The sequence below is a fragment of the Oculina patagonica genome, chromosome 4 (assembly GCF_052425735.1).
Source record: "Oculina patagonica isolate OP01 chromosome 4, crgOcupat, whole genome shotgun sequence".
NCBI classification, from domain to species: Eukaryota; Metazoa; Cnidaria; class Anthozoa; order Scleractinia; family Oculinidae; genus Oculina; species Oculina patagonica.
The window spans coordinates 55,204,923-55,220,021 of NC_135761.1; the positions used below are offsets into that span (position 1 = coordinate 55,204,923).

General features: G+C 39.4%; 1 protein-coding gene and 1 pseudogene across 1 annotated transcript in view; both read right to left on the reverse strand.

The window, feature by feature from the left end:
• Positions 1-594: 594 nt before the first annotated feature.
• The window catches only part of LOC144650759 (uncharacterized), a 17,080-nt gene continuing 2,575 nt past the window's right edge, over positions 595-15,099 (reverse strand). The window contains exon 2 of the mRNA XM_078510508.1: positions 595-2,350. Coding sequence (XP_078366634.1) covers positions 737-2,167 — 1,431 coding nt within the window. The 5' untranslated portion in view covers positions 2,168-2,350 and the 3' untranslated portion in view covers positions 595-736. The remainder of the gene's footprint in view (positions 2,351-15,099) is intronic.
• LOC144648002 (cyclic GMP-AMP synthase-like receptor 1) overlaps positions 14,449-15,099 on the reverse strand; it is a 1,008-nt pseudogene continuing 357 nt past the window's right edge.

The window sequence follows — 15,099 nt, forward strand, 5'->3', positions numbered from 1 at the left end:
TGAAGAAATGTATGAAAAGCGCTGACTCTCGCCCGAAGTGGCTCGGTATGGTATGAACCTCTCCTACCAGGGACATTTTTTTTTCTCCACATAAACAGGCACTTGACTCCAGACGGCGCGAAAACAAATTTCCTTCGCGCACTTAGAAAGAACCTTTGCTACGCAGGTTGCGTTAAACGGACAATGTAGGAAACACAATAAGATTTCAAATTGCGTATTCTTCTTGTGAAGAAAAAATGGTGTACAGTAAAACATCAACAGCAAAGAGGTTAACTTCGCCAACATCTTTAAACATCATTGTACTTTGAACGAGGAAGAGTTACTTATTGCACTTTTTATTAACTGTAGAACGTTGACGAGCTAAAATTTTACAGGGAGGAATATACCCAAGTCTTGAATTGGAAAAGGGTCTAATTTTTATTGCTTAATTTCTTTAACTTTTTTCTATTTCTTTTGTGCTTTCATTGCCATCACCTGACAGTGACGTGAATAATTTACATGAGTTTACCGATGATGTACCGAAAAACTACTTTATCTGTAACATTGAAAAGAAAAGACTTTCAAGAATATTTGAGTCTCAAATCATGTCAGGAATACTTCTTGCCATAAAAATGGGAAACGTCCATATAACATTGTGCTGTGCAGTTAAGAGCTGATCGAATTCATTCTATTTCTATGAACGTTCTGGGTAAAGCGTTTCAGTTTCTCCTATAGTACATTGATAAATCGAGGGTCGTCAGGCTACCTTGTAGTACTGTTGGAGACGAGCTAACCATCCTGGAAGAGGAGAAGAAACTAAAACTGGAAGCGAGTCGCTAAACGAATTGTCCTCAGCTTCACCAGGGAAGAAGCTGGCTCCTGCCTCGGCATTGTCCATGGGAGGAATAGAGGCCACAAGTGGTTCAGGCTCTGTAGAAACTTCTTGACCGTTGTTCCCACTTGAATATAAGCTAGGGTCAAGTTGTGCCTCGCACCTTGGAGACGGGGATACAGAAAACTGATATCGGTTGCTAACAGGATCTATAGGATTATGTGTTGCTGCGTTCACGTGTCCGTCGGCAGATAGCATAACCTCGTCATACTCGGCAAGGAATTGCTCGCTGGTGCGGCGACTGAAGTTGTTGTGCGGCGCGCAAAAACAACACGGGGAAAGACAGCAGCAGCCGTCGTCAAAGATGAATGGAGCTGGGTCGTTAAGAATCGTTAGTACCTTCTTGGCCAAGCGCTGCCAGGGTTTTGTTTCAACGCAGAAGCAGGATGTATATTTGGCAAACATATTAATGTTACTAAACCAGTGATGACGGCAATTCTTGGACTCCAGAGCATCGCGAAGCTCCGCCAACAGTGTCAGGAAGCATTCTTCGATATTTTCATCTACCCAGAAACCCACCGGCACTTTCTCCAGAGTGTTTAGAAATATCGTTTTTATGTGGTATGAAGTAATTCCAGGGACCACTGGCTGAAGATGATCTTTTAAGATGATTTTCAGAGCCAAGAAACATTTCCTAGCTGTGTCTGGTACAAGTTTAGAGAGCTCAACTTCTGCCAAGGAAAAGGAGAATCTCCAGCTTGTTTTGTCCTCGTCGTTTGGTGCTGGCTTGGCTACAAGATGACATCCAAGTGACATTATCCTCCATGCTTCTTCTACACTGGGCCAGTATCTTGGTCGGGAAGGCCAGTCGCTCATGAGTGGCCACTCAGAGCAGTGGATACAAATCGTGATGTCAGTTTCGAAAAGAGGTAGAATACGGAGTTTCGTCGATGGTCCTTTGGAATGGAGTCGTATCATTGGAATCTGCTCATACATTCCACAACAGCATGGGATGCCAGGAAGATTGACTACAGGCGTGTTATTAACGGCATCTAAAACGTTTTGCCTGATAAGTTTTGAACTGACACACGTGCCTTCGACGTCAGGAGTGGCATATGTCAGTTTGGCGTATCCAGTAAACCCTCTACTCTCGCTTACGAAAGGCTCAATAACAATGTTCCCATGCCCGCAAAAGGAGGCTTGGTCTTCCAAAGAACAAAACATTACGTCTAAATCGGTATCTAATGCACGTAGTACAGACAGGCATCCTCCAGTATCATATGACCTTATCAGAGGGATCCCATATCTCTCGGTTGCACTTCCTGAGAATATGTACTGAAATGTTGTCGTTGCCATTACCCTCTCGAGGGAATTCTTGACGTCGTTCAAAAAGAGTGAAGCATAATCTTTGAATTCTTGAAGTTGTTGCTCTGTCGGAATTGCTTTGTCGACTGACAAAAGAATTTCTCGAAGTTGTTTGGAGCTTCTGCCAGTAAAAATACATTTTCTGTGGCCACAAGCGACGGGGAAATAAAAAATCTACAGAATAGAAAAAAAATTATACAGACTTCATTGACTTTCCAGTTTGTGCTTTCTAAAATAAATAATTGTTTGAAATTTCCAAACGGTCGCAAAAAACAGCAAACTGACAACATTTTTCAAAAAGAAAACAACAGTTAAGACATCTCCATAATGCTCCCTTAAGATTAAAATAATATGCAGGCTTAAACATTTTCGTTTGAATTCTAAAAAAGTAAAAAAACAAACGTTTCGACTTAATCTGTCATATTCGGGGTGATTTGTAAGATATGTTTCGACATTCTTATGTCATCTTTAGTTGGAAATGTTCGTTGTACATTTTAAATTTTCACTCTGTAAATACGTTATAAAATTACTTTATAAATCTTAAGTTACCTTTTTAAATTTTTAAATACACCGGAAACAAAGAACAGCAATATATATATTATAAGGAATAAAAAAGTAAGAAAAAAAAGAAAATACTTGTTGGTAGTATGCGACGCTATCCCGACTTGACAAAACTTGGTGCGCGCGGTGGTCTCGGTCAATTTTCAGCAAGCGCGCAAGGTAGTATCGGGTAATTCTTGCAGCCATGAGGTCGGTTCGTTCTTTTGCTTCGGACTTCGAAACGGGAGTAACTATTTAGCACTCAGTTGTTTGTTTGTTACAGGATATTTTTGTCTTTTTACCAAACACTGTAACATGATACCTTTGTTTTTCTCACTTTATGTACGTGGCCTGATACTTGTTTTTCTCCAAAACGCCATGTCTCCATTTAACATGCTCGATTTTATTAATTAAAAAGTAATAAGCCAAGAAATAAACGAATCAAATGTTTTACTCCTTTAAAGAAGAACAAAGATGGTCGTTCTCAAATACGAAGCAAATATTCTTACATACGATGTACTTTTACAAGCGGCAATTTGATTGGTTCTTAATAGTTGCCGCAATCTGATTGGTATAACATACATACATCACTCATCCACTCACCACATAGTCCCTCACGACGGCTAAGCTAAAAGAGTATCTTTTTGAAAAAAAAACGTGACTCGAAAACTATTTCTAGTTAAATTAACTTAGGGATAACAAAACAAAAAAATTAATAAAACAATAAGAATTAAAAAGAAGGAGATAAATCTAAGTGCTTAAGGTCGCGCAGGACCCTTGCAATCATTAGTATGTATTTATTTAAAGAGTATGCACGAACTGCCGGACGACTGAAGCCGACAACAAACGAATTATTCATGAGAATGTTTGTTTTTAAACTCTTTTGTACAAGTTTTGTACAAGGCGCGGTGGCCTAATGGTTAGCGCGCTCGACTCCGAGTCGAACGGCCCGGGTTCGAGGCCTGGCCGGGGCGCTGCGTTGTGTTCTTGGGCAAGACACTTTACTCTCACAGTGCCTCTCTCCACCCAGGTGTATAAATGGGTACCGGCGAATTTACTGCTGGGGGGTAACCCTGCGATGGACTAGCATCCCATCCAGGGGGGAGTAGCAATACTCCTAGTCGCTTAATGCTACGGAAACCGGGATAAGCTCCGGCTGTATGAGCCTCATGGCTCGGACACAGACTTTACCTTTGTACAAGTAATTACTAGTAATTGTTCTCAGCTTTGTGCCACGTGCGCTGGAACATAGGAAATTATCATAAATAGATTCACAGCTTTGAATATATCACACGTTGTTGTAAACATTGACTCGGAAGGTCTTCGGAAACCTCAAAACCTTCAATTTTGTGTCCACGTTTTCTCCGCCGATATAGAATTTCAAGAGTTGATTCGCGAGGAACATAAACTTGGTGTACTCTATTGTGCTCTGGCTAGAGCGAATTTTTAAATTTCCTTCTCAAAATGAAGATAGCATGTTTCAAAGTTTAGATTTCACATTTTTACTCTCTTAGAAGCCATTAACTTGTAGCAGCTTTTGAAATCGAAAATTTCGTTCTAGTGGGAGCACAAAAGAAGTTACGATTTATCACTAGGCTATATAATCATTTAATTTGGTGCGCTGTGCTCGCTGAAAACTTGGACACAAAATCGCATTATCTTCAGTTAAACTTTTAAGGGCTTGTAACATCACAGACAACGGTCATCTCTCAGTAAAAGGACAATCATAATGTTATTCCATCATCCCTGAGTATCCTTATTAAATTTTAGAGGAATCGATATTCAAAATGTAGTGAATTAAAACTTTACAAGATAGCACTCCAACAAGAAATTTGACTAATGAATATATTAATGAGCAAGGGTCCTGCGCGACCTTAAGCTGTTGGTTTAGAGTTGGATTCCCCACTTAATATACAACGCCTCAATTATCTACAGAGCAAGAGTCAAGGGTCTAGATGACTGTTAGGGCCTGTAAACATGCGAAGCCTTCTCTGACACAAGGTGCTCACGGACACGTGTACAAATGTGGTGAGTGCTCTCACCAATGTAGAATTTGTAAATAACACGAGAAAGGAGACTCTGCGGCACGGAATCTTTCACGCTAAAACATGTTTCTCGCCTTAGTTGTAGTAAACACTAACTTAATATCTAGATCAGTTTTGCAATAACGTTTGCAGTAGTTGTCTTAATTTAATCTTGACGACTTTAGAAAAACTGCCAACATAAGGGATTTTTCAAAAATGTGCAAATTTTTTGTCCGAGTTACAGCTGTTACAGATCACACGCGCCCTCCAACGACATTTTTCTTGTTTGAATAATGAGTTTATAGACGTCAATCATCCGTTTCCATGACAATGATCGCTTCTTCGCGCCAGTTTCAATTCGCCGGTCCATCGCCAAACACATCGACGAGACGACGCAAAGCCTTACATGTAACTTTTGTTTAGAGTTATGAACAAGTTATGAGCAGTTATGACTTCGAAAGACTGAACGGACCGAATGTAGCAAAATAAACTTACTGGCCGGCTTACGGCCGGCTCAAATATTTTCCGAAAGACAGCTTGGAATGTCGAAGACGAAAGCTTCAGGGTTAATTTACCAAATATTGCGGCCGGGAGTTTTGAAGACTGAACGGACTCAACGTAAATAAATTTACCGAATTACGACCTGCTAAACTTACATGACACATTTTGCGAAATACCGCCCGGAATGTCAAAGACGAGAGGTTAATATGTCAGTTTACCTCGAATTGCGGTCGAACACGAAATGGCATGGGCTCAATGTAAATAAATTTACAGAATTACAGCCGGCTTAACTTGTAAAATATATTTACTCAATGACGGCCAGGAAGGTGAAACGGACTCAAGGTACCGAATTACGGCCAGGAGTTTTGAAGACTGAACGAACTCAACGAAAATAAATTTACCGAATCACCGCTTGGAATGAAAACAAAACGGACTCGACACAAATTTTGACCAAATTGACACGGCCTGAAACTGTGAAGACGAAACGGTTTTTCCCCAAACCAGTATATTTGCCGAATTTATATCTCTGGGTATTCAGTTTGAAGACTAAATCGACCAAACTCAAATGAGGATGGCTCGGAATTAAATTGAGTACGTTCAGTCTTCAAAACTCCCGGCCGCAATATTCGGTAAATCAACCAAGCTTTCGTCTTCGACATTCCAAGCCGTCTTTCGGAAAATATTTGAGCCGGCCGTAAACCGGCCAGTAAGGATTTGCGTCGTCTCGTCGATGTGTTTGGCGATGGAAACGGATGATTGACGTCCATCAAAACTAATTTTTCAAACAAGAAAAATGTCGTTGGAGGGCGCGTGTGATCGGTAACAGGAGTAAGCTTATTTGTTTCGACACAGGAATGTCGAAACATATTTTTTAAGGATAAAACTGTTGTTTTCCTTTTAAAATTGGTGTAACTGTTCAATTGTCTGGAGATAAACGTGCTTTGTGACGACATTTAAAACAAAACTGCCAACATAAGGGGAGTTCATAAAAATGTGCAAAAGTTTTTTTCTTCCGAGTTGAGTGAGTCATCAGTCTGCAGAGTTGTTTCGACATGGGAATGTCGAAACCTATGTTGTATAGTGAAAACTGTTGTCTCCTTTTGAAAAATGTTGTAACTGTTACTCTGGCGACACACGTACTTGATTGTGGCTATAATAATAATAAATAATAATAATAATAAATAAATATTTCTGTCTTGATTTAATAAAAGGTGGCTACAGTCTGGCTGTCAAGAAAATTGAATGGGGTTGAGATTTTTTTTTTTTTTTTTTTTTTCTTTTAAGGACATGGGAGATTATTTGGCTTACTTTCAGTGGAAATGAAGTGCTTTCAATTTTATACTCATGGCTTTTATCCCTTCTACCTACCTACCTACACCCCCCCCCCCCCCCCCACCCCTTCCATTTACTTTTGGTTAGTTTACCCAGGCTCCAACTCGCCATATCTACCGAACTTTGAATTCTAATGGCGCGCGCTGACTTGTAGAACAGAGGTGATCTAGTTTTTCATTTTGCTGTCTAAAGGAAGTATGCCGGAGGACATCATCAAGTCCTATGAAGGAGGTGGAAGTCTAACGATTTGCAAGTTTTGCGTCGGCTGTTATTGTACCTTAGAACAAAGCTTTAACGGGTTGAACTCTTGACTCGGTACAGTTTTGCTAGGTACAAATAGCGTTGTGCTTGCTTTAGACGGCAAAGGTCTTCAGCCACATCAACTAGGACTCGGAACTAGACTTTAGGGCTGATTTGAAGGCGGTCATGGCGATATTCGGCTTGAACTCTTCCTTGGCTGGAGACTTAGAAAAATTCTGTTGTAATGTCCGGGGGTATTGGTTCCCTTTATAACGATTTTTTCCACATCCGGGGTATTACATTGTGAATAAGATGGAAAGGTTGCAAAGAGCGCAGCTGATGGTCGAAAGAAAATCACTTCAAACCCTTATGTGAGTAGACTTCTCTTCATTTGATGATTATTTTGCCGTTTGGCTAAGCTAGCAATCAGAGCGGCCTGTGATTCGATAGTCAGCAGCAATTCGATATGCGGGGTTTCCGGCCGTGAATTGACATGAACTATGACCGAATGGTCTCGCTGAGTCATGAATTATTTAGTTATTTTAATCCCGAATTCGTTGAAAATGAAGCGATCGTCGATGTAAAATGCTTTCTGATAGTTCATTTTAGACCATGCATGGATGTAGAAAGCTTTAGTCCATCTCTCGCTCCGGCGCTTTAAAAATTTGTTTTCATTTGATGTTATTTCATGTTGTAAACAAGTTAATTAAATTGGTAGAATTCATGATTTGAACAAAATGCCGTAAATGCAGTCTTTTTGGTTCATAAAGAGATTTATTAGAGTAATTTACGTTGAACATGAGCTACAACTAGTCGATTCATGCAAAGCTTCTTGCAAAAATATGTCTTTAGAACTAGAGCTGTGTCAAAATCTTTAGACACCTTTTATTAAATCAAGACAGATTTATATAGCGCCTATCCAGGCCTGCTCTAGGCGCTTTACAATAATGTTAACAAGATTACTGAAATCACAATATAATAAAATCGATAAAAATTCGCTAAAATGAACTGTATACATCTTAACAATTAAAATGTGAATTAAAAGTAATAAAAAGTAAAAATCGCTTTTGTCATCTCTGACAAAAGCCCCCTTCTCCCCCTCCCGCAAGAGCAGAAAACGTATTAAAGCACAAACTTTATTTTTTATTGACTAGAAATGCGTGCCTCCCAACACCTCAAATTGGTCTTCTTGATAACTACAAAATTCTTTGAAAACTAGAGCTTTCATTTAAAAACGATGTTTTTTTTACGGTTTAAACCACCCCACCGCCTCTGTCGTTTATATGCTTACTCAAAAGTCCTTTTGAACATAAATAGATCCAGGGGATATAATTAAGGAGCTACGTCACGGACAACGCATCTTGAAAAAATTGGCAAGTTTTTTCAACGGTTGTCGTTCATAATCCGTCTTAATCGTTGTCAGTTGAAACCACCCTTGTTTATTTTGGAGTTTTTATTACTTTGTTGGTGGTTTCCTACGTTAGAAAACTATTATTTTCAGTTTTCCTTCAATTTACATTAAACAGAAAGATGACCTTAAATATCGTGTCATAGCTCCTTTAAATGCATGTGCGATGTTAATACCAAACACTTTCGTAGCATCCAAATAGAAATCCACAGAAAGACAAAGCCAGCAGCGCTTGTTCCAGCTATTATGGCGACGAAGGTGCCATTCATGGTTGGATTTTCTGCATTGGCTAGAATGCTGAGCAGTCGACAGACCAATCCCATAACTTGTATACCGAAGAACAAAGAAATGAAGCCTTTTACGGTCCTTATGCCACAAAATGACCTCATGGTTCACTAGAAATGGGTATAGAACAAGATCAGTTTTAGTTACGACTTAAGGAGTCAATCTCATCCCCAGAGGCTGAGATCCTTCTGCACCATGGGTCGAAACCTCTGGGCTAGACTGAAAGCCCGCCAAAAGAAAATTTGATTGGCTAATAAAACCTTGCTCATTTCATCCACAGTCTTCGACGCAAGCGCTCAAACAAACAGGAACCAGAAGTTCCTGGTACCGGTTTTTGAATCGCCAAGAGCCGTTGCGTTTCCCGACCGCAGGTCAAGCAGGACACAGACCCTGAGAACGAAATTGTTTTATAAAGAGGCTGATAACAATTCCCAGCACTTTCCAGCTCTTATACTTTGATGGGTCAGTCCTACAAATATTTATCTGTTACTTCTACAAATAGGGTGTCAAACAGATCATGGCCCAATTATTGCTGAAAACATTGTGTTTTTCTTGACGTAACTGGTAACCATAGCAACAGTGTATCCTGTTAACAACACCTTAGTTTTAACTTTAAGTGCTTAAAACTAAAAAACGAGTTCGGTGACCCCCATTTTTTATTATTGAGTAATGATAATCAGCATGTTAAGAAACAATTTTTGCAAAGTTAACAAATTTCTTCGTAGCGATTTCAGAGCCACCTTTAATTTTAAAAATGTAAGTGTCGTTATTGTTTATCATAGGGATGATTTTGGCGGTTTTAATGTTGGGAAGGGCGTATCATATTTTATTAATTTTAGACCAGGATGGTATGATTAGTCTTCTTATTTTTTAGTGTGGGTGAGTAAAGCATTTATATATTGTTACTGATACAAATATCTTAATTCGTATATTAAATTTTAAAACGTTGCGCGAAAAATCGTTGTTGCAAGTTGTCCCGTGTAACATCACCTGAACAACAGCATTTTTAAAATATTTAAACAATTAAGCAAATAATCAACAAAGCAACATTTGTCAAAAACATGGTATAAAGTAGCAATACATGACATTTGTCTTAAAAAAAAAAAAACATTTGTCTAAAAAAATTCCTGCACAAGAAATGAACAGAAAAAAAAATTCGTGCCCCCCCCCCCCCCCCCCACCCTATCACTTTTCTAATGGTCCGTCCCTAATGCAAATGAGAAAAACCTATTGTTTTTGGTCATTTGCATTAGGTTCGTATGGTGCGACTCATGTGAAGTTCGAGGTTTGGCCCGGGCCTTAGTATATATTATATAGCTGTATATTTTTACGAGTCTTGTAGCATTTTGGCAAGCTCGAAGGGTTGGATAATGATACCACTTCGGTGTCAAAATGCCCTTTGGTCCTCTGGTTACCAACAGACTGCAAGAATAAGCGACAAGATGAGCCCACATCGCTAAATGGTTAAAAATTCAAATAAGCAGTTGACCATAGGGCAAAACATTTGCCCTTCTCTGATAGAGAAGTGGCATTATTTTAGTATATAAACACCGAGAGAACAAAAACTGGAAACCGGAACTTGTTCTGAAACTTGTCAAAGATGAAACGGAACTCGGTTGAACTTGAACTAGACTAATTGTAAAGTCCTTCGTCTTTATTCTGACGCGCCGAGACCTCTCGCTACTTCGCCACTCGATCTAAAAGCTCGCTTCGCCAGCTAAACTTACTGTGAAACCCGCGAGGTCAACTTTTGGCAAGTCTAAACTTGAACGAGCAAACTGCTAATCCATATCGATTGGAATATTGCGCTGCACCGTAGCAAAATCGGACATTAGTTTTTTGCTGCAAATATGCATATTCGCCCCAACATCGTACCATCGTCGAACTACTGATATCATCATTTAAAGGATTGTCGATTAATAGCATAGATTGCTATTACTGTTAAAGCAATTTAAGCAGAAGGAGGTTGTCAGTTTACCCTTATTTTCTTCATTCCTTGAATGAAGAGACGTTGAAAATTCAGGAACAAGTCCATTTAAAAGTAAGTGGCGCAATGAATGAATACCCGGGAATGAATACTGTACTGCACAGCATACTCTCATTAGCACTTCTGGGAAAAGTGGTCTAAATTTAGAAAGCGCGTGACAAGCGCATGACACCCTGAGTGGTTAATAAAATAAATAGCCTGACCTGTCTGTGGCGTTTCAGGCCGTTATAAAGTGATTTCATGACAGAATTATTTTTTAGTGAATCAAAAAGCAATCTGGCAATTTTTTCACAAAGGTTGATCAGTTACTTTCAGTTCCACTTCTGGTTTCACGGTTTTCTTAATTACTAACTTTTCTTCTCCATGAACGGCCTGAACGGCAACAAAGCAACAGCGCAAATAATACACGAAAGCAAGAAAGAAGTGAAGGGTATGTTGGGGATGGATGGACGACAACAGACCCACTGTGTGGTTCAAGTGTCCCCTCTTCTGAACGCCTAGAGAATTGAGCTCACAGGTTTGAAGTGTTGAAATATTAAAGTATCGGTAAAAGACGTCCTAAAATGATAATTGATAACCGAGTATAGAAAAATATTCAGTATTAAGTGAAAGACTACTGGGATTTTGACTGTGGAATATGAGAATTCAGACAAGACGGCGTAAAGTATTTATAACTTTACGTATTGTGACTGGCCAATCGCTAATAATAATCGAGGTGACAGTGGCACATCCTCTCCTTCCTCAACAACTACACTGGAAACTTCTGCCAAAAATGAATATAACCAGGAGCTGATATAACTCAATATGGAAATGAGTTAGTCGAATCTCCAACACCGGGGATATTGGCAAAAGGTTTCGCGTGACGCGTGATTCAGACAAAAATATGTTTTAATACGTAACACGAAAATATACCAAAAGACAGTCATTTGTGGAAAAACAGGATCCAACACTCCAGTCCTAACCCCATCCTTGCAGCTTGAAGAGCAAATAACGATTGCGTGACAAACCGGAAGTGACATGGGAAGTTCCCTTCTCCACTTCTATTTGATTGGCAGATTAAGCATGTTAACAAGATTTTAAACCGAGTCCCGTTGACAAATTTCGGTTTCGTTTTGACAAGTTCCGGTTTTCTATTTTTGTGTACTTACCACTTCTGTATCAAAGCTGTATCAAAGAGGAGTGAATAACTGCTCTTTGGTCATCAGGTTAAGTTAACCATCAGACTGCTAGGCTTTTGTACATTACGCTTTTGCTTCCTCACTAAAATGCTCCACCTTAATGCTCCATTTTTCCCACTAAAATGCTCGTTCACCCCAAAAAAGTCACTAAAGTGCTCGGATAATGCTCATTATACAATTTTTTTTTAATTAATTTTAAAGTTTTTAACATGGTGTTAACTGTTAACGCTTACAAAAACGTACACTTAAAGTGTTGCACGTAACAACAACAACGTATACAAATTCACAAATGCAGCCAAACAAACCATAATCCTCGAAATCATCTACGAAGCTAAGTACAGACAGTACATAGTTGACTATCTCTAGAAAGTTATTTGTTGTTGAATTTCGAGTTTTAGCCTTTATTTTCTCTAAAAAAAATAATTTCTTTTTTATTTTCTCGGAAAAAAAAATCAATTTTCCGGGAAATGGCACTAAAATGCTCGAATAATGCTCAATGCTTTTGCCTCACTAAAATGCTCAAAAAATGCTGGCATAATGTACAAAAGCCTACAGACTGCGCGAAAATAGACAACTTGAGATAACATTGCCAAACTGGGAACTTCGCTTCAAAATTCAAATTTGTAGTCGAAGCAATTAGTTTCTCCCTCTTAAATAACAGAAATGGTATAATTTTAGTCAATAAATGCCATGGAAATGATACAATGAAAACCTTGTCAAATTTCAAAAGGAACTTGATAAACGTTCTCGGGCAAAGTTTAATTACATCTTACATCTGCATGTTGCTTAAGCAAACTATTAGTCGATATCGAACAATGTTTGGCTGTGAATAGCATATTCTCCCCATCATCGTAACACCGTCGATCTTCGGATAGAACTTCAGCGGTGGACTTTTGATAATGGAATCGATTGCTATCATCATTGCTCAAGCAAAAACAAAACAGAAAGAGTGAGTCACTCACCTTAGTTTCCTCTTAGCTGAAATGAATTGACGCAAAAATTGTGGTCCTATTTCCTTCAAAAGTCAGTGACGATGGGCACAATGTTTCAGATCTGACTCAAGAATGAATGCCCTAACATTTCCGGTGTAAAATATATTCCCAGCAATAATTTTAGAAAGCGCGTGACAAGCGCCTGACACCCTAAAGGTGGTTAATAAATAACTTGACTGTGAAAGGTAATAAGTCTGCAGTGTCTTCGGCCTTTTCTGGCGATTTCAGTGAGTTTTAGGTTTACTGTTTTTTTCCCTATGAACGGCTAAAGACACTAATAACATCAGTAATACACAAAGGAAGCAAGGGTAGGCGTTTTATTTGTTTTTTGTATTTCGTTTATGTATTTCTAACTGCTAAATACGTTCGTTACATTCCCATACAAACTCTTGTAAGCCCAAAAGGGTTTGTTCAAAACTACTGCTGCTAAATATTAAAAGTTACACTACCGTAAAAAAATATTGAATGGGACAAAAACTCTTCTATTTACGCTGTTTTGCCCCAGGGGAGGGGGGGGGGGTACTCATGATTTCAAGTGACGGGGATGATCGAAGGATTTTTGGGGTTTGAAATTTTCGATTCCGGGATTTTTTTGGGTAGGAAAATTTGGCAAGTATTTTTTTGGGTGTCTTGATTTAAGTAGGGATCTTTTTGGTATTAAAAACAATCTAAAGATTCGTGGTAGTCCCTTGGCCGCATAGCTCTGTGAATAAACTACAAACACTGAACGTGTTTCTTTGTGTTACATCTTCAGATCATTCCCCCTTTCTGAAAAATTTAATGGGTCAGAAATTTGGCATGGGATTTTTTTGGTTTTTTTTTTTGGTCCAGGGATTTTTTTGGGCTTTGTTTTAGCCCTAGGGATTTTTTTGGGTCTTGAATTTTGCCCCCATTCGATCAGCCCCGTCACTTTAAATACCAAGTACCCCCCCCCCCCCGGGTGTTTTGCATGTTTTAATATACACATATAACGAAGGTCACACAATCATGGTGAGCTTCACTGTGCCTAACCTGCCGCAAATAGCTATTGCTTACGGAAGAGTTTCAATGAAAAAGCTAGTTTCTAAAGAAACGAGGGAAACCGAAATTTATCTACGAGTCACCCATACTTAAACTGTTTATCTCTTCACTAAAAGAGATAAACGCCGAGCTGACACAATTCCTTATAAGTTCTGCTCTTCTCCTCACAAGAACCCGCAATGTTTTCGAATGTTTAGGACTCCGATATATAGTATACACTCTTCAGATCCCATCCATGGCGGTAAAGTATCGTAGCTTATGCATTTTACTTGAAAGAGTTAGCTTGGAAACTCGTTTTGTGACTGCAAAACCAAAACCGTTGAAAACCGCTCGGAGTTTAGAATCGAAACTAACCAATGTAAAAAACTTACAATTACAATTACAATCCGGTTCAAGTAGTCGCACTGTAAAACACTTCTGGGAGCAAGGCTAATGACATATTATACATCTAAGTAATAAGGGATGTGTCACCATTCTGAATGTTTTGAATAATACCAATGATTTTGATACAGCATCCAAGCCTCTGCCTTTATAATTACTTTCTACCTATGCTAGTAAAAACAAGCTAGGTATGCTGAACGGGGGGAATAATAACTAATAATGGTAAAGCTTCTCTGAACCAATCGTCCTCAGCTTCACCTGAGTGGACGCTGGGTTCTTGTGCAGCATTTTGTAACGGAGGAAGAGACACCACAAGTTTTTCAGGCCTTATAGTGGTCTCTCGACCTTGGTTTCCAGTTAGATATAGGCTGGGGTCACGTTGAGCTACGAATCTTGGAGGGGCACAGATAACTTGTCACCTGGGCGGAAGCTTCGTTCTTGTGCAGAATTTTGTATCGGAGGAAGTGACAACACAAGTTCTTCAGGCCCTGCAGTGATTTCTCGACCGTGGTTTCCAGTTGAATATGTGCTGGAGGCAAGGTGCCCCTCGGATCTCGGAGACAGGGACGTGGGCAACTGATGCCGCTGGTTTCCAGGAACTACCATGATGTTTCCGTCGGCAGTAAGGGTGAGCTCGTCATAATCAACAAGGGACTGCTCCCTGCTTCTGCGAATGGAGTTGTAATGAGGCACGCGGACACAACAAGGAGAAAGACAGCAGCAGCCATCATCAAAGATAAACGGAGCTGGATCTTTCATGATCCTTTCTACCTTCCTCGCCAGGCGCTGTAACTTTTTCGCTTCGATGTCAAACGAGTTGATGAAACTGAACCAGTGATGGGGACAATTCATGGAAACCAGAGCATGAAACACTCTTCCAAGTTGTCCTCTATATAAACCAGAATCCCACTGACACTTTCTCTAATGTATTAAGGAATATCGTTTTCATGTGGTATGAGGTAATTTCGGACATCACGGGCTGAAGGTGATCTTTAGAAACAAGAAACATTTCCTTGCTGTGTTTGGTACAAGTTT